The 22,738-nt window shown below is 40.0% G+C and overlaps 1 protein-coding gene across 1 annotated transcript in view; it reads left to right on the top strand.

Moving 5' to 3' along the window:
* Positions 1–21,641, top strand: part of LOC129950727 (uncharacterized) — a 73,300-nt gene extending 51,659 nt beyond the window's left edge. Inside the window, exons 6-14 of the mRNA XM_056062649.1 lie at positions 52–2,814; positions 2,876–2,990; positions 3,054–3,277; positions 3,349–3,543; positions 15,736–15,784; positions 15,849–16,826; positions 16,894–17,390; positions 17,452–21,013; positions 21,071–21,641. Of these exons, the coding sequence (XP_055918624.1) occupies positions 52–2,814; positions 2,876–2,990; positions 3,054–3,277; positions 3,349–3,543; positions 15,736–15,784; positions 15,849–16,826; positions 16,894–17,390; positions 17,452–21,013; positions 21,071–21,328 (8,641 nt within the window). The 3' untranslated portion in view covers positions 21,329–21,641. The remainder of the gene's footprint in view (positions 1–51; positions 2,815–2,875; positions 2,991–3,053; positions 3,278–3,348; positions 3,544–15,735; positions 15,785–15,848; positions 16,827–16,893; positions 17,391–17,451; positions 21,014–21,070) is intronic.
* The last annotated feature ends 1,097 nt before the right edge of the window (positions 21,642–22,738 follow it).

Genomic DNA, 22,738 nt, shown 5'->3' with positions numbered 1-22,738 from the left:
TTCAATCTTTAAAATTTTGTTTCAATTAATACAAACTTATTTAATTTACAGTGGACAAAAAGGAGAGCACGGTAGTTTTGGTTTGAAGGGTCAAAAGGGTGAACCTGGCCCAGGACCAATTATCGACAACAAAGGTGACAAAGGTGATAAAGGAAACGACGGTCCTGCTGGACCTATGGGTATCAAAGGACAAGCTGGAGAAGAAGGTATGGCTGGCAGGCGGGGTGATATTGGTTTGGTTGGGCCTACTGTTCAAGGAATGCCAGGAAACAAAGGTTATCCAGGTATTCTAGGAGACCCAGGTAAACCTGGAGAGCCAGGAAACCCAGGATTAGATGGTGCACCTGGTTTAACTGGTACTCCAGGAAGAAAAGGACAAAGAGGTGATCCTGGTCTTAACATTCTGCCTGGTGAAATTGGTAAAGAAGGTTATCCTGGTCCAAAAGGACAAATTGGTGAGAAGGGTTTCGCCGGCTTCCCCGGTCCCGCTGGTCGTCAAGGAGTTCGTGGATACAAAGGTGAAAAGGGTGACGATGGACCTCTTGGATTATATGGTCTAGCAGGTAGAAAGGGACAGCGAGGAGATTTCATTCCAGGTCCTCCTGGATTAGTAGGTGAACCGGGTCGTGATGGCAGAACAGCACCACATGGACAAAAGGGAGAAAAGGGTGATATTGGTCCAACTGGCCCAGTAGGTGTTCAAGGTGCAAAGGGAAACATTGGCTTACCTGGACGCAGAGGAGAAGTCGGAGACGCCGGAGTACAAGGAATTCATGGAGTGCCCGGAAGTGAGGGTTATCAAGGTATTGCTGGCCTCCCAGGAGACCGTGGTGAAATGGGTATTGACGGACGTCAAGGAGACATCGGGCCTAGAGGTGAACCAGGTCCAATGGGACCTAAGGGTGAAATGGGAAATTTGGGATACATCGGACGTTCTGGAAAACCTGGATTCAGTGGCCGTAAGGGAGAGATGGGTGATAGAGGTTATATTGGTGCCCAGGGAAGAAAGGGAGAACGTGCCTTTAGCGGTCTTAAAGGTGAAGAAGGTGTTCCCGGATATGTAGGCATTCCTGGATTGGATGGTCGTCCTGGTGCAAAGGGTGAGCGTGGTCCAGAAGGAGACCCAGGCCTCGCTTTCAATGGACAACAAGGTCCTAAAGGAGACAAAGGTTTGGATGGTCTTAATGGCCTGCAAGGAATCAACGGATCAAAGGGTGAACGTGGCGACTATGGAGACACAGGTCTTCAAGGAGAAACTGGTGAACCAGGTATGGATGGTTTGCCCGCTATTAGAGCAAGAGATGGTTTTTACGGAATTAAGGGAGAAATGGGACCTCGTGGAGACTTTGGACCAATGGGACCGAAGGGAGATTACGGAGAACCTGGAAACTTTGGAAGACCTGGTCAAAAAGGAGAACAAGGAGATCGTGGCTTCCAAGGTGAACAAGGATTACAGGGAGAAATTGGTGATATGGGAGAAGAAGGTAAACCTGGCCGTAGTTTGCGTGGCTTTGCACCAAAGGGAGACAAAGGTGATGCTGGTCCTGTGGGCAGAACTGGTGACACAGGTGCTCAAGGTATGCAAGGAGATATGGGATACGCAGGTTCCATGGGTGAACGCGGTGATATTGGGCTAGTTGGTGGTCCAGGAATCGATGGAATTACTGGTCCAAAGGGTGAAATTGGTGAACGAGGTAACCGTGGTCCCCAAGGTGCTTTCCCAGAAAATGTCGAACGAGGTGATGAAGGAGAAGCTGGATACGATGGACTTGTAGGACGACCAGGAAGAGATGGACAAAAGGGAGCTCCTGGTGAACAAGGAGATTACGGAGTTAACGGCTTGATAGGTCTGCCTGGACCCCAAGTAGAAGGTATCAAGGGTGTACGCGGAGACATAGGTTTCACTGGTCCACCAGGAAGAAATGGATTAAGTGGTCATGAAGGTGCTAAGGGCGAACAAGGAGATATGGGAATCAAGGGTGAGCAAGGAGAAGTTGGTATTGCCATTAGAGGTCGCACTGGAGACGCTGGTGACGAGGGTTTCGCCGGTATTAATGGTTCTCCTGGAGCTAAGGGTGAAACTGGTGAGGTTGGACTTACTGGTCGCATAGGAGCAATGGGCTTGAAAGGACCTCGTGGTCTTGAGGGTGATATTGGTTGGAGTGGAATTGATGGTCTTCCTGGTTTGGATGGTGAAAAGGGAGAAGCCGGTGTTACTTTCTCGTTTGATTATGCACTACCTGGTGATCGTGGTGAGGCAGGTTTACCTGGTTTCAAAGGTGAAAGAGGAGAAATGGGAGAAGCCGGAGAAGTTGGTTTGAGAGGTTACATCGGATTGAAGGGTCTTCAAGGAGATGTTGGCCCAGAAGGACCCGAGGGACCCTACGGACCACCTGGAGAAATTGGTATGCAAGGTCCAGCCGGATTCCCTGGATCTGATGGTCTTCAGGGAGAAGTAGGAGAGCGTGGTGACCGTGCTCCCCCACCACCCCCACCAAAAAGCCGAGGATACATTTTCGCACGTCACTCTCAAACTATCCAAATACCCGAGTGCCCAGCCAATACAGGAAAACTTTGGGAAGGTTATTCCATTGCCGGTAATATTGGTAGCTCCAGAGCTGTTGGCCAGGATTTGGGAGCTGCTGGATCTTGTCTGAGGCGCTTCACTACAATGCCATTCATGCTGTGTGACTTCAACAACGTCTGCAACTATGCTCAAAACAACGATGACAGCATGTGGCTGTCTACTGCCGAGCCCATGTCATTAACAATGGCACCAATTCAATCGAGGGATCTAATGAAATACATTTCAAGGTATGACGCAGACATAGAGGTTGTTTAAGAGAAATGTTTTCATGATTTCCTTATATTTCAGGTGTGTTGTATGTGAGACCACAACAAAGGTTATTGCCTTGCACAGTCAAAATATGTCTATTCCAGAATGTCCTCACGACTGGGAAGAACTTTGGACCGGTTACAGTTACTTAATGGTATGCAAAACTAAACAATATTTTGAACTATGTTAAATATTTATCTTTTTTTGAAAATTTTAGAGTACTGCCGATAACAGCGGAGGTTTCGGACAAAACCTAGTGTCACCTGGCTCATGCCTGTTGGAGTTCCGCGCTAATCCAGTCATCGAATGTCACGGACACGGTCGTTGCAACTACTACGATGCTCTTGCTTCATACTGGTTAAGTGTCATCGAAGAGAATGAACAATGGTCAGTACCAAGGCAGAGTACACTTAAAGCTGATCAAACTAGCAAAATAAGCAGGTAAGATTAATTTTATAACGCAGCATTTTAGAAACATCATATACATTCTATACTTAATGTTTTGCTTACAGATGTTCAGTATGCCGAAGGCGAAATAATTCTTCAATAAATCGGGCCCCTATCATCGGACCAGGTGCTCAAGCATTAACACGTGCTCAGCCACCCAAGCGTCGTCCATACTATCAATATTCGCCTCGTTACAGGCCAAACCAACGTCGTCCTCCACGTGATATTCAAGAATCATCATACCTTGATGAAATAATGGAGTAATTTTACGATACTTTCTTTTTGTTAAATTGTCATCTTAATTCTAATATTTACGATTAACGATTCTTCTTTTTGTTGTCATATTGAAGAAAATAGTTGTGGTTTTATTGAAAGGGACTCTCGAAAATTATAGACGTTAAAACGTGCCATTTCTTTAATTCAATTCTTAAAGATGTTACATTTTAATTTTAGTTTTTTTCGTTTGAAAATAACTATAACAATTAAAAAAGAAAAACTATATTTTTTGACAACTAATGACATTTAATTAAAATCCGATGATAGACTCACTTAAGAGTCACACAAATTTAATTCCCTTTTTTGTATTTAGTAATTCTATAGAATAGTTTTTATATAGCTTTTTTTCTAATGTATAGGTTATAATATACTCAATACCGCTATTTATCATTTAATTTAATTATTAATAAATTAAATGGTATTTTGAGAATACAACTAACTGCCAAAAATGTAAATAAGAATTATGTTATGATTCAATCAAAACTTTAAATTAATAAAAAAAAAACAAAAATGTTTAAAACTATACCTACTGTTGAAATTAAACAATAAATAAACAAGAAACAATAATAAAAGAACCAAATATTTTTTAAGCCAATGATTTTGTTTTTTTTTTTTATTTTGAGCAGTAAAACAAATAAAGGAAAAATCACAAAATTGGTCACCATAAACAAAATACAAATTCTCTTTAATTGCTCTCATTTTAATTGTTTTCTTATTTTAAGGTATTATATTCCTTACATAATTTTCTCTTCTCACAGTTTGTAACGGTTTGTATTCTCCTCTACTCAAAAGTAAGTTTTACTATGTGCCCGCATTCGCAGTTGCATCGTGATCGTTTTGTGAGTTAGATCGTAAAGACTCCATTTCTTGATCTTAATTTAATAAAAAAAAAGTGAAGTAAGAGCTCATTAATATTCAGTGCTTAGTTTTGTTAATTAACGAAGTGAGAATTTCATATTTTGTTGATTGAGATTTCTTATCATGGGATCGAACATTAAACCAATAAAAATAACCAAAAAAAAAGCAGGTTGAAGAATTTTTGAGAAAAGGAGTACGACACCGGAAAATTGCGGAATTGACGGCTATATCACTTGGCTCAATCGAAAATGTACTCTGCAAAAAGAAAGCTGGGCGAAAGCGAATCTTGTCTTCGGTCGAAGAACGGAAAATTGTTCGAGATTTAAGAATGAACAAATTTCAAAATGCTGTTTAAATCAAGCGAGCCTCGGACCAAGACCAAAACATTCGCATTGCAGCGGAAACAGTTCGCAGGAAACTAAGGTCCGCTGGTTTAAGAGGAAGAGCCAAAGTAAAAAAACACTTCTAACTAAACGACACCAAAAATTGAGGCTTGAATTCACAAGAAAATGTTCTTCTTGGACAACGGATGATTGGGCGAGAGTGGTTTGGTCGAATGAGAGCAAAATTAACCATTTGGGCTCGGATGGAAGAGAATGGGTATGGAAAACACCAGGAGAAAAGTAACAACCTCGTTCCGTTAAATCTACTCTGAATGACGAGAGGAGTGGGAAGTATACACAATATTCAAGGACGTATGACGTCATCATCTTATATTGAGATTTTGAATTGTTATTGGATTGAATCGCTGGTAAAATTCGATGTTAAAGCTTCGGACGTTGTCTTCCAGCATAATAATGATCCGAAGCATACTGCCAAGATCACCCAAAAATGATTAACAGACCACGGCTCCACAATGTTGAAATGGCCACCGCAATACCCAGATCTTAACCCCATCGAACACTTGTGGGGTGTGTTAAAAAAGTCCATTGCACTAGAAACTGCAAATTTAACAGAAGTCTGTCCAAAAATAAAAACAGCGTTGGAAAATTTAAGCCCAGGGATATGTAACAATTTGTTTGACGTTTTTGAAAAGGAAAACACTTAAAATCGATCAAGCTTTGAACATTTCTTTTTGTTTATATTTGATATTTTGAAATATAAAATTATTTAAGTTTACATAAAGATTTATAAAACTGGAAATAAAATATTTACATACATATAAGAAATTTGAAGTTTTTCATTTACTTTTTAGACTTGAAACAAAATATTTTAATTTTTCATAGAAAAGCGTGATCAATTTTGTTTTCACTGTAAGTTTTCAAATTACTGGGTCTTGCATAAGGCAAAACCTAAACACAATTTGTGGCTTCAATTCTTTTTCTAAGAGCATCTCATTTCAATATGTTATGTATGGTTCTTAAACTATTTACTAATTTATTTCTGAGTAGAAAGATTTAGTTACATTATTTCATTAACAATTGCAAAATAAGTTACTTACTTACTTAAGGTGGCGCTACAGTCCGGGGCGGACCTGGGCTTCACCCAACATTCGTCTCCAGCCAGCTCGGTCCCTAGCTAACTGTCAGTGCATCGCCTTGTCTAAACCCTTTTTTGATATCAAATTCATCATTCTGCACAAACGGATAACTTTGACAGGGATGCCAAAAGTAGATATTGCTCTGTAAAGCTCTTCCTTAAAGATGCTGTCATACGCGGATTTAAAATCTATAAAGAGATTGTGGGTATCTATTTGAAGCTCCTGGGTTTTTTCCAAGATCTGCTGTAGTGTGAAAATTTGGTCGATAGTGGACTCTCCTGGTCTGAACCCACACTGATAAGGCCCCTTTCAGGCTGTTGACGAACGGCTTCAGACGTTCACATAATACGGCAGAAAGGATCTTTTATGCAATGTTAAGGAGACTAATGCCTCTGTAGTTGACGCAATTTAGAAGGTCTCCTTTTTTATGTATTGGGCAAACTATGCTGATATTCCACTCATCGGGCATGTTTTCTTCCTACCATATTTTGCAGATGAGTTGGTGCATGCTCCCTACCAAGTCATCACCTGCTGCTTTAAATAGTTTGGCAACGATGCCATCAGCTCCAGCAGCTTTGTTTGACTTCAATTTAGATATAGCTATCTTCACTTCGTCAAGGTCGGGTAGGCGGAATTGTTCATCTGTGTTGCCGAGGTTGAGTGGTTCTATCTCCCTTACAGCGGAATTCGGTTCGTCATTGCCGTTATATAATTTGGAGAAGTGGTCTTGCAATGTAGTGGTCCGAGTCAATATTGGCCCCTCGGAATATTCGGATATCTTGTATACTGGAGAAGTGTCATACGTCGATCGCAATGTGGTCAATCTGGTTGACGGTTGATTGATCAGGAGATTTCCATATCCCCTTGTGGATATTGAGATGTTTGAATGGCGTACCAGCTACCAGAACGTCTCGCCTCACAATGCAATCGATTGTGGATATTGAGATGTTTGAACGGCGTACCAGCTACCAGAACGTCTCGCCTCACAATGCAATCGATCAGCCTGAATCCGTTGTCGGAGGTGGTGTCTTGCAGGCTGTTCCTCCCGATTATGCCACCAAAGATGTCTTCTCTTCCTAGCTTGGCATTCAAATCTCCTAAGACAATTTTAATGTCATAGCCAGGGCACTGCTCATATGTCTTGTCCAAGAGCTCGAAGAATATGTCTTTGGTGTCATTATCTTTTTCCTCTGTTGGGTATTGCCCGCATATTACGCTTATGTTTGCGTTTGCCCGGTCCATCCCATCGAACTTCTTGTATGGCGGTAATATCTGCCTTGCAGCAGTTTAGGTCCTCCGCTAATTGTTCGGCTGCACGTGGTCTGTTAAGGGACCTAACATTCTACGTACAGATCCGAAGTTCGTTGTCCTTATTTCGTTGGCTTGGGTTGTCAACAGTGAATCCGTCCGTATCCGAGGCTTGTTGGTGCTTCGCAACTAAGGTATTTTTTACGAGGCCAGGAAATCATACCAACGGCACAACCCCCAACCTGGAGGGCCAGATCCTTGGTATAACTCCAAGGAAGGGGAGCCGGATAAACCGCTCCTTACAGGCCTGGGCTCCGAATATATCGAAGAAGCCCTATAAGGTGTTCACTAAGTAGTTCAACCTTACTGGAACTGTAGACGCCACCGTTGATTCCATCTCGAGAATTCATCCGCTGCCGCCTGGATAAGGAGAGTTGCCTTAGTGGAAACACCTCTCCCCCCGCTCTCGTTTGCTGACCCCAACAACTTTCCACTGGGGTTGGAACTCAATCTCCAGTTGAGGTACTAGGCAACCGATGTTCACCGCAGGGAGGTGAGAGTAGGAGTTGCATACGGGACCAAAAATCACCCGAAAAATTTTTCTCTCGAAGCATCCCAAGACGCTTTCATCTTATTAAAAAATAGCCCATGGTTTCTTGAATTATTGTACTCTTATTGAAATAACAATAAAAGTTTCTAATTATCTAACTTTTGTTGAGTTTAAGGTATGGCTGCAACACAAACACGCTTCAGCTTCGGCTTCGTCTGCGTTACAATGGGCCTGTTTTGAGGTTACATAGAATGACATTTCTATAATAAATAATGGGAATCCCTCAAATAGCAAATTTTTTTGTTTGCCTTTTTGTACAGCTGTGGAGCTGTCAGACAAAGCAAATGTTCAGCAAATTTGAACTAGAGCAATTGTCAAAAAAATGTGTAGTTAAAGTTTCATTGCGATAGCATGCTTTGAATTCGTATGGCTGAACTCGTGAACGTCAGGCGAAGCCGAAGCTGAAGCGTGTTTGTGTGTCAGCCATTATCTTCATAACTAATGGCGACCTTAAAACTGTTTAAAATACGATTGTCTGTGGTTTCGTTCATTTTTAATACCTTCTGTCACTTCACATTTGCCTTGTTCCTGGTCTTCTAGATTTAACTTAAGAGTTAAATATATTTTTTAAAATAACTAGAATAAAAAATAAAAAAATCCTAAACATTTCTTCATAGTATTTTTGTTCTTACTCGTATTATGTTGTCTTAGGGTCTTGAGTATTTGACAATGTGTAATTTATAATTAGACTTTAGTTAGCGTCTCTATGAAAATCGGACACGCGATTTCCTCTCTTTTTCAAATACAAACATTATGCTTATGATTTAAAATACTATATCAATGAAACAAATTAAAAAATTATATACATACATACATGTATGCATTGAAGTATAAGTGCGACCTTAAAAAAGTAACAAAGGTTAAGATGAAAAATGTTTCTTATCATCTGTCATCCAAAATTATAATGAGTGAGATCATACGCATTATCAGAAGGTTAGTTATGTATGCTTTCTTAATATGTTGACAAATCAACAATATCTCAATGAAATAGAAAATATTTAATTTTATAAAGGGTGTCGTAAGATTATTTTAAAATTTCCTAAATGAATTTTGACAGACAACAGTTTTCCGTTAGCTTGAAATTGGAGTTCTTAAAATCAGAACTTTGTCGAAATTTCTAGGAGACAATGGCAATTGTATTTCTTGTTTTTTATTTTAACTTTAAAAAAGAATGTTGACAAAAACATGCTTAAGTAAACGAGTTTTCAATAAGGACTTGACAGCCCAATCGGAGAACTTACGTCGTATTGCTTCAAATGGTCCATCGACTTCAACTCTTCAGTCAACTTCCTTATTCAAAATATGCCGTAATGAGGTCTCAGCTATGCCGCAGAATTGACTGATTATGATCGTTTGTTTCACTGAAACGTCAACATCACAGAATTAAGACCGACAATTGAAGTTAACGCTCTTAACGGTGCAGTCACCAAATTTCGGTGGAAAAATTGTATAATTTGTAGACGTTGCTCAATCCAGTATTTTACCAAGATGAAAATGTTGAGTTAACAAAATAATTAACAATGAAAATTCGATGATTAGTAAAAGGGTGCGTTCAAAAATGCAATTCCCACTTGTCAGGTCCCTATTAGAAAACTCAATATAAACCAACAATAAATTCCCGAATTTGTATGTACTGCATTGTAATGGAATGGAAAGGGGCTGGGATGCGACCCACACTGATAACTTCACATCCTGTCAGTCGATTTATCTTGCTTAAAAGTTTGTAATACAATACATTACAATAACTTCCTATGGGAAGAAAACAATATAAAAAAAGAACTTACTTAGTTTTGGGACACCCTTTAGATATTTTTTTTTTTAAAAGACCAAAAAGAAATATTTGTATATAAAAATCAAAATTATGAAATACTTTAAATTAATTGGAGATATCAGGCTTCATGGTGGCGCATTATATAGTAACTTTTGGTCAAGGAAGCTATTAAAAACTAGTATGTGTAGTGTATTAACTGAATGAAAAGTTGCCATTGAGGCTTATTTACACATGTATATAATACTGCAGTATTATCACCCAAATTTTGAAATAGCTTATTTTTAAATTTCTATAAAAAAGTGCAAAATATTGTCTTTTGTTCATATAGAAACGTCATAACGAATTGAGTTTTTTTTAATTAAAACAAATTAATGTAAATATACAACTTGTAATTATAAATGTCAAAAACTTTACACCAAATGTAAGTAGCCTGGAATAATAAAACAATTGTACATATATAAAATCTTTAGTACTATCATAGAACTTCACATTTTAGTACATTCTCAATTCCGCCAGAATAAATCCCTTAACGACCACCCAGGTGTCGCTACGGAAGTTCCTCTCTATGACAGTACAGTGATAAAACTAAAATCAACATAAATGGCTGCGTTCAATCTCGTGTTAGAGAGGGTATCGTGGATGGGTGGCATTTTTGGATACCTTATAGGGGTTGGATACCTAGATACCTGTTCACAAAAAGCAGATAAATATTTAGATTTCGAGGTCCAAAAAGATTATAAAATAAAGTTTCCAATGGATAGTTTTAGTTATTCACTAAACATACAAATTTGAAATCAATTTTGCAAGTTCCTTCAAATTTTTCCATAAATGTTGAATCAGCTGTTCTTTCAGGTATCAACATATACTAGATCCCAGCTGTTTTGGATCAGCTGTTCTTTTAAACATAACAAAAAGGTATCCGAATACCACTTTTATCTGGGATTGAACGCAGCCAAAGATGCAGTTATTCCTTTAAAGTTTATTATGGATAAGCGTCATTTCTAAAACTTTAAATTCTAACAACCAATGGAGTGTGTGCAGAAATCTTCGCTGAGTTGAACCACCTAACTTAGCTGGTCAACGTGCCTAAACGAATATCGGACGTTGAAGGTCGTACAGAAAGCACTCTTGACTTGTTTCTTACCTATGACCCTAATAAGCACACTGTTAGTGTTCTATCTCCTCTAGGCTGTGTTATATCAGCAAATTTCACGTGTCAAAATTGTTCAGTTAAAGAAAGAGCTCCTAAGAGAACCGTTTGGCAATACGAGAAAGCCAACAGGATCTTTAACTGGTCACTATGCTTCCTTGATAGTGAGGGTGACGCCAGCGCTGATATGATCACAAGTTTAAATCTCCTAAGAATGAGAACTTTTATACCGAACAGGGTTAAAAGTATCAGACCTAAGGAAAACGCATGGTTTCATGCGAGATGTAAAGAGGTTATTAGAGCCAAAGAGGTAAGTTTTCGTGTCTGTATGGCCAACCATACTGAGGAGAGTCGGAAAAAGTTCAAACAAACCAGGAAGGCCTGCAACGCCCATATTCGACGGACCAAATTTTTACATGACCAAAAATTACGGCAAAAAATACTGCAATGCTCCAAAGGCAGTAACAATTTTTGGTCATTTGTAAAAACATGAGGAATTCTTCCTCTTCATCGGTTCCTACGCTCATTGTCAATGACACTCCTTTTGTTAGCTCTTTAGGGAAAGCTAATCTCTTTGCTAGTCAGTTCGCCGCCAATTCTACGCTGCCAGTGAGTGTTATGACTCCACCTGTGCTTGAGCGAGTAAGTGATTCTATGGGACCAATCTTTTTTCGCACTCGTACTCTGACAAGAGTCCTTAGAGATCTAAGCTTTTCATCTGTGCTACTCCTCAGGTCTCCTTTCGAGACAATGGAAAACTGCATTCGTCCAGCCCATCCCCGAAAAAGCCGAATCTTCCTCACCCTCTAATTACCGACCGATTGCACTTACGTTCGTTCTTTCAAAGGTCGTAAAATAAAAAAATTGGGTGGCGCAATAGTCCGTTTGAGAACTAAGGACTAGTGATTGACAACTCTCAACCATTCCTGTGTGCGAGTACTGTTGTCAGGGATGGAAGGGAGCTACAGTTTTAAGTCGAATCCGAACGGTAAATTTGAGAAAACACTTTTCATGACAAGAATTACTCTACGAAAATTTGTTTATTCCTCGCAAGAGGCAGTGCCCGTGAAAAAACTTTAGGTGGCATAGGCATGGATCGAACCCAAGACCTCTCGCATGACAGTCCAATGCACTAACCATCATGCCACGGGTACTATTCTTTCATGGTCATGGAAACGCTTATTATTAATCAGCTCAATAAATATCTCGAAGATCGAAAACTTTTTAATGACCGACAATACGACTTTCGTAACAATAGGTCCACTGTTGATCTCATTTTTCATCTCACCGAACAGTGGAGCAAATCTTTACAACGCTTTGGAGAAAGTAAGATTATTGCACTTGATATTTCAAAAGCATTTGATGGGGTTTGGTATCAGGCTCTCTTATCGGAAATGCGTGATTTCGGTTTTCATGAATCCCTGTTTCATTGGATTAGTAATTTAATTACCTTTCGAATCGTTTAATACAAGTTGAATGGATTGATTCAAGTCTGAAAACCATAAAATAAATGCTGGTGTGCCCCAGGGCTTTGTTCTATCACCAATACACTTTCTCATTTTTATTAATGATCTCCTGTCTGCAACTTCTAATCCAATACATTGTTTCGCTGACGATACTACTCTTAGCTTTTCATATTCCTTTTCAGACTCACATCCCTCTTCTTCGGATGTGGAACTGCAACGACAAAATATGATAAGCTCATTAAATTCCCACCTTAACAGCATTGTTCAATGGGGATTAAAAAACCATGTGGAATTTAATACTTCGAAAACGCGATGCTGTCTTGTATAGTTAAAGCAAAACATACACCCATTGCCATTATCCATGGATGCCACTTGCATCAATGAGACTGAACACGTCGATGTTCTTGGTATGTGTGTTACCAATCTCCTCTTGTGAAACGATCACATACGTGATGTCACCAAAAATGCTTGTTATCTTCAAGATTTATATACGTCCAAAACTTGAGTATAACTCCCATCTTTGGGCTGGTGCTTCTGCAACTTACTTAAGCCTCTTGGATAGTATTGAACGTATAAATTGATAGATGATAATATCATGATAAGTTCATTTACTTCGCTTGAACTTCGTCGTAAGGTCTTTTGTCTGACCCTTTTTTACCGTTATTTTACCGGCTTATGCTCTAGTGAAATAGCCAGGTGCATTCCTCCCCTTAAACAGTTCAGCCGTAATGTTTGCGCTTCTAGAAATGCTCATTAGTATACCCTCGAGCCGAACTTCGGCCGTATTGTCAAATACAGAGATTCGTTTCTAAGCCGTACTACGCGAATGTCATTGCAATATTCAGGAATTCAAAACAAAACTTAAATAAAATACATTTCTAAAAATTGATACTATTTATGAAGTTATGCTGAAATTCAAATTTTTAATTTTATTTTCTTAAGAATGATGTTTTTTGAATTATGACAATCATCTTTTTGATGAGCGAGAATCTATTTAGCGAAATAAACACTTTTTTCATTATTTAATCATGGATTTAAGAAATGTTGGGATTAGGATCGGGATTTTTTAACGCATCTACATCCTGTTACCATGATAACAAAAAGCTTCAACTCTTTTCCATTCGGCACGGAAAAAATCAATTTTAAGATCGAAATATGAGTTTACCAATCGAAACCGCCATTTATTATTTGTTTAATGCAATTATTGATTTATGAATATTGAAGTGGATCACCCTTTGATGGAAATGTAATTATGATGAAAAACTCTGACGCATTTAAAATCGTGTCTGACTTTTGCTGATGTACCAATAATCGTTTAAGAAAATGTGTCCTAAAATAAAACTGATTTTATCTCTCACTAAAAATGTCGTCCTTCGGGCATAAAACTTCTATAGATAACTCTTGAGTTAGAATTAAGTACATTTAAAACAAAATCAATCTAATTTCAACACACTCTACATAATAATATGCTCACTCTTATCATATTTTATTCAACAAAATTAAATTCTTATATTAACATCACACATGTATTTTGGCAATCTAAAACCCAGGAGCTTTATCATTATCACCATGCACAATGACCTATTGTCAACTTATAATTAAATATTCAAGTTTCCATCTTCTGCGAACTATTGGCGATTAAGACAAAATTAGTATATTGTCGCCTTTAAAACATGGATGGCCGTTCGGACGTTTCTTTCTTTCGATAAAAAGAATGTATATGTAAAAAATAGTTTCATGTGGTGTTTTTGAATTTTAACCTTTTATTTAAAAATAACAGTTGCGCCTAATGCAACCAATATAACAATAAACTCATAACTCAAAAACTAAACTTTTATGAAATAATTTTGTTGGTTATTTTGAATAAAATAAATTTTGAAATAAACCGGAAACGAAAAAAAAGAAAAGAGTGTTCACCGGAAGTGTTTTATAAAACCAATCTGGGGCAATGAGTCCCCATTTAAATTGGTAAGATATTTGCTAAGAATTCGGTTGAATTTAAAAGTTATTTGTGATATTTACACGTAAAAATGTAAACAAACGTTTAAATGTTTTAATTTGTCTGTCTTGCCGATTGATTATTATTTATTTCCTAATGGCGATAGGCTTAAATCTACCGTAGGCTGTAAGGTCCTCTGCATGTGAGATACAAATGTAAAATTACAAGTGATCGTGAATTTTCGTATCTGTCAGTTTGACTTATGTCATATGCATTTTGTGATAATGGGCAGGTTCAGGCGGCATAAGGGACTTGAAACTAAGGCCTTCCAATTAAGGCAACTTTGTTGGAAAGTTGACTGAAAAGTTAGCCAAGAAAAATCTACCTAATTCAAGTCAAGTCTAGTCATGTCAAAATGACAGGTGATCATGTTTTTTTCCTTCAACTGAAAGCTGAACTTTATTACTCTATGATTTATTTATTTTCTGCACAACTTCATTTAATTCTTTCAATTTTGAAAACAAATAACTAGTATTTCCTTAGTATACAATATATAATTCGTAATGGTGTTTTAACTTCTCTGAGGAGTGTTTTGTAGACAGTAATTTTGTTGGTTCTTTTTGTACTATGACCTTAAAGTAGAAGTTCGCGAAGTAAAATTCTGAATTTGAAATTCATGACACTTGAAAAATTAACTAGATGATTTGGTCGAAATTTACGTTCAAAGCATGAAGTTGACTGCTAATGAAGTCCATTGTGTTGCCTTAACCTGCCCAATCACGAATACAATTATTTTATTCGTTTATATTAATCGTAATCAATTACTAGTAAAGTTTGACAGTTAACCTGACACCAACACAAGGACAAAATCAATATATGTTTTTGCATTTTGTTCCATTGACCATAACAAAAAATCTTATTATTCCAATCAAAATTTTCCCATATTAAATAAGTATTGTCATTATTTACAGAACGGTGTTAACAAATATTTATGAATCGCAAACTAGTGGGAAAATCAAACGTCACTTTCCACCATTAGCACCATTTTTTTTCTGATAAATAATCGTATAATATTGCCATAAATCAATCTATCCTTTATCTAGATCTGCCAAAAACACAAATTTCCCCTATTTTTGTATTCCATGGGGCAAACATTTTATTTTGTTTGATTTAAGATCAAATTTACAGATCTATATTTTTCACCATGTTTACTAATACAATTTTTTTTAAATGTTTAGCTTAGAACTTACACTATTACAATGACAAAAAAAGCAATTCCAATCGTATTCCATGCGCCACGAAAAAAAATCAATCTAAATTTATCATATAACTTTATTTATTTTCTTCTGAATAACACTTGTGTACCAATAGAACATTTCAAATATTCGCTGGCACATGTTAACATCTACCGATTATTCAAATATTTAAGAAATATGAGCAATCAATTTCTACATGGGCTTAACTCAATCACCATTGTGTATTCGATAAGGTCAATCATTTTGCTATCACGCTTAGTTCTTATCTTTCTACTAACATAACCTATAATTTGGAGGTCGTAATGTAGAGATGAAGTTTTGGTACAATTTATACGCGTTTTTGAAAAATGTATAAGACTTATTTCATAAGAGTTTTATTTTTAAATTTCTATTTGAAGGTTTGCATTCGCAGCAATTCTCCTCGGAACTCTTTTTGGAGCACAAGCAGTAAGTAAAATAATAGAGTTATGAATTCCTGAGTTCAAAATTAATATGTTTAACAATCTTTCAGCAATCCCGGGCCAACAGTATATCAAATGATATCGACAGTGATTTTTATATCCCCGAAGACAACCATGAAACCCTAAACACCCCCGAACCTATTACCGATTTGTTAGATGACAATACCGTAACAGCAATTGATCTCCCGAAAAACTTCCAAACGCAACCAAGGGCTAAAAATTGTACAGGAAATGTAAGCTGTATACCGAAATGCTTTGCTGAGAAAGGAAGTCATGGGTTCCCAGGTCCACAAGGTTTTCCGGGGCTTAAAGGAGAAATTGGGTATGCGGGACTGGACGGACCATCTGGGGAAAAGGGACAAAAAGGTGACCCAGGTGCAATTGGACCCCGAGGTCCAAAAGGTGAACGTGGAATTGTTGGAACTCCGGGAATCAATGGAATCGAAGGGCTTCAAGGATTTGTGGGCATAGCCGGTGCACCAGGTTTGCATGGAATTGATGGTTGCAATGGAACGCAAGGTTTACCCGGTGCGAAAGGAAAGGCTGGTATGGTTGGTCCAAGAGGTTTTCCAGGTTATGTTGGTTTAAGAGGTGACAAAGGAGAACCAGCAAGAGAAATTGGTGATTTTGATAAAGGTGCCAGAGGTGAACCGGGTATGGAGGGAAGATCTGGTCTGCCTGGACAAAGAGGAATGAAAGGTCTTAAGGGAGATCGTGGTTTCAATGGAACTTATGGTGAGCAGGGATTGACAGGTTTTATTGGTGTAAAGGGAGACAAGGGAGAAATGTGTATTCCTATGCCACTTCCTGGAATGAAGGGTCAAAAAGGTGCCAAAGGGGATCCAGCTCAATATGAGGCTTTGACTGATAATGGTGGCCCCTTATTGATAAGCGGTGAAAAGGGTCAAATTGGTGAACAAGGTTCGCCTGGTTTGATTGGTGAGAAGGGTGATATCGGTTCTGCTGGGCTAGCTGGCAGAAACGGGATGAAAGGTGAAAAGGGTCTTCCCGGGCCAACTGGACCAAGAGTGAGTATTGATATTCTCTCACTCACACTGTTTTCATTGTTATTTTAATGAACTCTTTGCTTTAAAGGGACGTCAAGGACATTTTGGAGCACCAGGTCCACTTGGTTTAAAAGGTGATCGAGGAGAAACTGGAATTCGAGGTTTGGATGGTCCATCTGGACCAAAGGGAGAACCTGGTGTGCCTGGATTACCTGGACTTGTGGGTTTTATGGGTCCCCGTGGTGCCCCTGGCGGTGGAAGAGGATCTCCCGGACCACAAGGCCCGAAAGGATCTCAAGGTTTACAGGGTCCTCAGGGACCACCGGGCTTAAACCAACCTGATGGACCACAAGGTCCAAGAGGTCTTATTGGAGAAAAAGGTGTTCCTGGCGCACCTGGCATAGACGGTTTAGAAGGAATGCCTGGTGAGAAAGGAGAAAAGGGAGGAAAAGGTTGGCCTGGAAGCACAGGCTTACAAGGACCTAAAGGATTCATTGGACCTCTTGGACATGAAGGAGAGAAAGGTGAATCCGGAAGTCCTGGAATCGGCGCTGAAGGCATGAAGGGTGAAACCGGAACACCTGGGTAATTAATAATCTCAATTTTAAACTTTCTCGAATAGACTTATAAATATTTCCTTTTGCAGAGCACCCGGTGAAAAGGGTTACAAAGGAGAACGTGGATTCCAAGGAGGTCGAGGTGTGTCAGGAGACTCCATTCTAGGAAAACCTGGTAGACCTGGTGAACCAGGAATACATGGTGCCAAGGGAGAACTTGGACTTTCAGGACCCAGAGGAGATAAGGGAAATAAAGGTTATAAGGGTGATATAGGAGGAAAATGTTCAGACTGTCAGAGTGGAGAGAAAGGAGACAAAGGTGACCGTGGTACAGAAGGAAAATATGGATTGCAAGGAATGATGGGTATTGATGGAGAGATGGGTTTGCCAGGTGTGGACGGTGATGATGGTCTAGAGGGACGAATTGGGTCTCCTGGACCAAGAGGACAGGATGGTTCACCAGGGTTACCTGGACCAGATGGTCCTCCTGGAAGTGATATAATCCTTGATTTAAGCTTGACCGTTTTCGATAAAGGTTCTAAAGGTGAGCGTGGTCCACCCGGACTTGTTGGACCCAAAGGTGATCAAGGAGAAATTGGCCCATACGGCTTGGTCGGACCCAAAGGTTCAACTGGACTGAAAGGATTTAAGGGCTCACCTGGAAGGGAGGGTAAAGACGGATTCCCCGGAAAACCAGGCAGACAAGGGAGAAGAGGACAAAAAGGTGAGAGTATAAAAGGTGATAGGGGTTTGCCTGGTTATGATGGCCAACAAGGTGACAAGGGATCAATAGGTGTCTCAGGACCAAAAGGAGAACCAAGCATTTGTCCTCCTGATGCATTAATTATGCCACCGAAAGGAAATAAGGGTGAAAAAGGAATCCAGGGAAGAATTGGACCCATTGGACCTGTAGGGGAAAAAGGGGCAAGAGGAAGAACAGGAGAAAAGGGTGACAAAGGTATCGTTGGACCTCTTGGAATTAGTGGTCCCCGTGGACCAATAGGGCCTCAAGGTTTTAAGGGAATTCAAGGACCAGTCGGATTCCCAGGACAACCAGGGAAAAATGGACTGCCTGGATTATTTGGATTGCCAGGTGATAGCGGTGAGAAAGGTGAACAAGGAATTTCTTATCCGGGCCCACCCGGAATCATCGGTTATCCTGGGCAAGGAGGTGTCAAAGGTGAACGCGGTCCTCAAGGATTATATGGACAGCCAGGAAAAGACGGCGCGATTGGATATCCTGGAGACAAAGGTGAGGCAGGTGCTCCGGGAATTCCAGGCTTACCTGGAGACGTAGGAATGGTTGGTGATCTTGGGCCTGTGGGTCCTCAAGGTATGACTGGACCTAAGGGTTTGGCTGGTATAGATGGAGTACAAGGGCGAAGAGGTATAAGAGGAGAACCTGGAATCGCTGGACCAGTTGGCATGCCAGGACGAAAAGGCGAAACAGGTGAAATTGGTGCTTTTGGTCCTAAGGGTTCTTCAGGAAGCATTGGACGACCTGGTATAAGAGGAGTTCAAGGGAAAACTGGTATAGCTGGATCCAAAGGAGACAAAGGTGACAGTGGTTTTAGTGGTCAAGACGGTTTCCAAGGACCAGTGGGTTACCCTGGATTAAATGGCCTGGCGGGTATTAAAGGTGACATAGGACCAATGGGTCTACCTGGAATCGATGGAGTGCCTGGATTTGATGGAGAAAAAGGTGATACTGGTCCAAAGGGTTTGGAAGGAGTCCCTGGAGCACCTGGACATGTTTCAGAAAAGGGAGATAAAGGTGAACCTGGCTCAGTTGGTCTCGAAGGTGCAAATGGTTTAGATGGACTCCAAGGCCCACCTGGACCCAAGGGACAAAAAGGATACACTAGCTATGGTAAAATTGGAGCACAAGGACAAAAAGGTGAAGAAGGTCGCATGGGTCTAAACGGGCCCCCTGGTTTAGATGGAATGAAGGGAGACAAAGGATTTATGGGACCAACTGGAACCAAGGGTGACAAAGGAGACGTTGGATTGCCAAGTATTCCTGGGTATCCATGTTTAGACGGCTCACCAGGAGAATTAGGACCTAAAGGAGAACAAGGTATACCTGGTGATTACGGACAGAAAGGAGAGCCTGGTCTTGATGGATTTGAAGGTGACAAGGGAGAAAAAGGAGAAATCGGCAATGTGGGTGTTTTCGGAGCACCGGGTTTGAAAGGAGAGCGAGGATACCCAGGACCTAATGGCTTCGACGCTCAGCCCATAATTATAATCGGTGAAAAGGGTGATGCTGGTGAAGAAGGGGAGACTGGTATTATTGGTTTGATGGGTGAAAAGGGTAATATTGGTCTGACTGGAAAACAAGGCGAAAAAGGTGAAAGAGGTTTTCCAGGACTGGTCGGTCTGGCTGGCTTGAATGGACCTCAAGGATTAAAGGGTGACACTGGACCAGATGGTGAGCCTGGATTACCAGGTATAGCAATCAAAGGTGAAAAGGGTCTTCATGGACGATTAGGAAGGAGTGGACGCTTTGGAGCTATGGGCCCTGTTGGTGAGAAGGGTGAAAAAGGATGGGCTGGCTTAGCTGGAGTAAATGGAAACATGGGTCCACCTGGTCCAGAAGGTCCGCAAGGTGAAAAGGGTTCACAAGGACTTATCGGAGTTGCAGGAAAGGATGGACAAGATGGATTTACTGGTCCAACCGGACAAAAGGGCGAGTCTGGATACAAAGGTGAAAAAGGAGACATAGGGTTGCCTAGCTTCGAAGGAGAAAAGGGAGATAAGGGTGATATGGGCTTCCAAGGGCAACCAGGGCGCGACGGATACAAAGGGCAAAAGGGTGAAATTGGATTTGATGGACTTACGGGATTAGTTGGTTTGACTGGACCACAGGGTGAAAAAGGAAACCTTGGCTCCAAGGGGTATGTAGGACGGGACGGAACACCTGGACCAAAAGGTCAAAAGGGTGCACCAGGTCCCTACCCAAGTAATGGTCCCAAGGGTGAACCAGGTCCATACGGATCTAACGGCATTAAGGGAGATAAGGGTTTCAAGGGAATTCATGGAATCACCGGGGCACAAGGTGAACGCGGAGAAAAGGGAGACATAGGACCTGAAGGCTTACCCGGATCAATTGGTCGACCAGGTCCAAAAGGAGATCTAGGTCTTCCTGGTAGGACTGGTTACGATGGTGCCAAGGGATTGCCTGGATTAAAGGGAACATCCGGAAGACCTTGCGGCCAAACTGCTTACTCAACCGGTATACTTATGGCCAAACATAGTCAAACCGCAGAGGTTCCACGCTGTGAAAGTGGTCATGTTGAAATGTGGTCCGGTTATTCTCTGCTCTATGCCAAAAACAATGATTACTCACATGGTCAGGACCTCGGATCGCCCAGTTCTTGTGTTCGTCGCTTTACTTCGCAACCATACTTAAGCTGCGGCAGCAATGACAACTGTCATACAGCTTCTCGTGCAGATAACTCCTACTGGCTATCAACAACAGAACCAATCCCAGTTATGCCACTTGAAAGCACTGAAATCAAAAAATACATCTCTCGTTGTGTTGTTTGTGAAGTACCAGCTAATGTGATTGCAGTTCACAGTCAAACCAAAGACGTACCAAGCTGTCCCAGTGGATGGGATGACCTCTGGATGGGTTTCAGTTTTCTTATGGTAAGACCAATGATATGAATTTTCTAGAATTTTAAAAACATATCTTTTTCTACAAAGCATACTGACGTCGGCAACAGTGGAGGTGGACAAGATCTCACATCGCCTGGATCGTGTTTGGAATCTTTCAGAGCAGTGCCATTTATTGAGTGCAATGGCAAAGATGGATTTTGTCGTTTCTTTGAAACTCAGTCAAGCTTCTGGTTGGTGACTGTCGAAGAATATCAACAGTTTGCTCCACCCGAGATGGGTACATTGAAGGCTGGAAATATGATACCACGACTTTCTAGATGTCAAGTCTGCATTAAGAACTCTTGATTACTGAGGAAATAATTTTATTTTATTTTGTTTGGTCAGTGTTATTGATAGTGTTGTAATTTCAATTTAATTAAGTTATTTTTGTTTTCTTTTTCAATCTGATACACATCATCATGTTTTCTTTTAAGGTGTTTTCTTAATCTTACCTACATAATAATGATAAATAATTGTTATAAAAATAGCCTTCAGACCTTGACTTTTGTCATTCCGAATATCTCTTTATTTAACCATATAATGTATGTATTGTATGTAAGCTTTGAAAAATTGTTCGGTGGAAGCTGTTAAATATAATAAACGATTTACGAACAATTTATATGTTATTTTTGTACATGTGTTTCTATGTAAACTATGGTTTACTTAACCAAAAGCGATACACTACACTTAACCTAAAAGATATACTCGTTATCCTGCTTAATTAAAAACACTATTCCAGAATATGTAGAAAATTAACTTAATATAATAAAACTTTCTTTAATATAACATTGAGAACATTTTTTTTCAAAATTTGTGAGGACATTCGAAAAAATACTTACTTACTTAAGGTGGCGCTACAATCCTGTGTGAACTAGGGCCTCACCCAACAAACTTCTCTATCTAGCTCGGTCTTTTCACTTGTGCGCGCCAAGTAATCCGCGGTCTTCCTAAACTGGTGTTGTTTTCTGCGTTTACAGTGGAGACTAGGTAGACGAAGTCCTTGACTACCTCAAAGTTACGTCCACCGATGGTGACGTTTTGACCAAGACGTCGGTATTGTAGGTTCTTTCTTGACGACATTGACATCATGCTGAGTTCTTTCGATTATGTCAATGTCATCAAAATATGCCAGTAATTGGACAGACTTTTGAAAGATAGTGCCTCTAGTTTTCAACCTTTATTCTCCATGGTCATCCTGAAGTGATGGCAAAACTAGACATGGCTCTATACAGCTCGTCCCTGTAAATTCTGTCATATGCTGCCTTGAAATCGATGAAAAGATGGTGGCTGTCGATTTGGTGTTCTTGGGTTTTTTCCAGGATCTTCCGTAATGTTAATATTTGATCGACTGTCGACCTCCTGGTCTAAACCCACACTGATAAGGACATATCAGGTTGTTGACGATGGGCTTTAGGGATTACAAATTACGACAGGGAAGATTTTACAGGCGATGTTAAGTAGACTGATTTCTCTATAGTTGGTCCAGTTAAGAGGGTATCCTTTTTTCAGGATCGGGCAATTAATATTGAGGTTCCATTCATCGGGCATGCTTTCTTCCGACCATACCTTACAGATAAGTTGGTGCATGCTCCTAACCAACTTATCTCCAGCTGCTTTAAAGAGTTCGGTATTCAAGACATCCGCTCCAGCGGCTTTATTGGACTTCAGCTTAGATATGTCAATCTTTACTTCGTATAAGTCGGGAGGACGACATTG

Source organism: Eupeodes corollae, chromosome 3, assembly GCF_945859685.1.
Source record: "Eupeodes corollae chromosome 3, idEupCoro1.1, whole genome shotgun sequence".
NCBI lineage: Eukaryota > Metazoa > Arthropoda > Insecta > Diptera > Syrphidae > Eupeodes > Eupeodes corollae.
The sequence above is the reverse complement of the archived record's forward strand: the minus strand, read 5'-3'. Positions and strand labels throughout refer to the sequence as shown.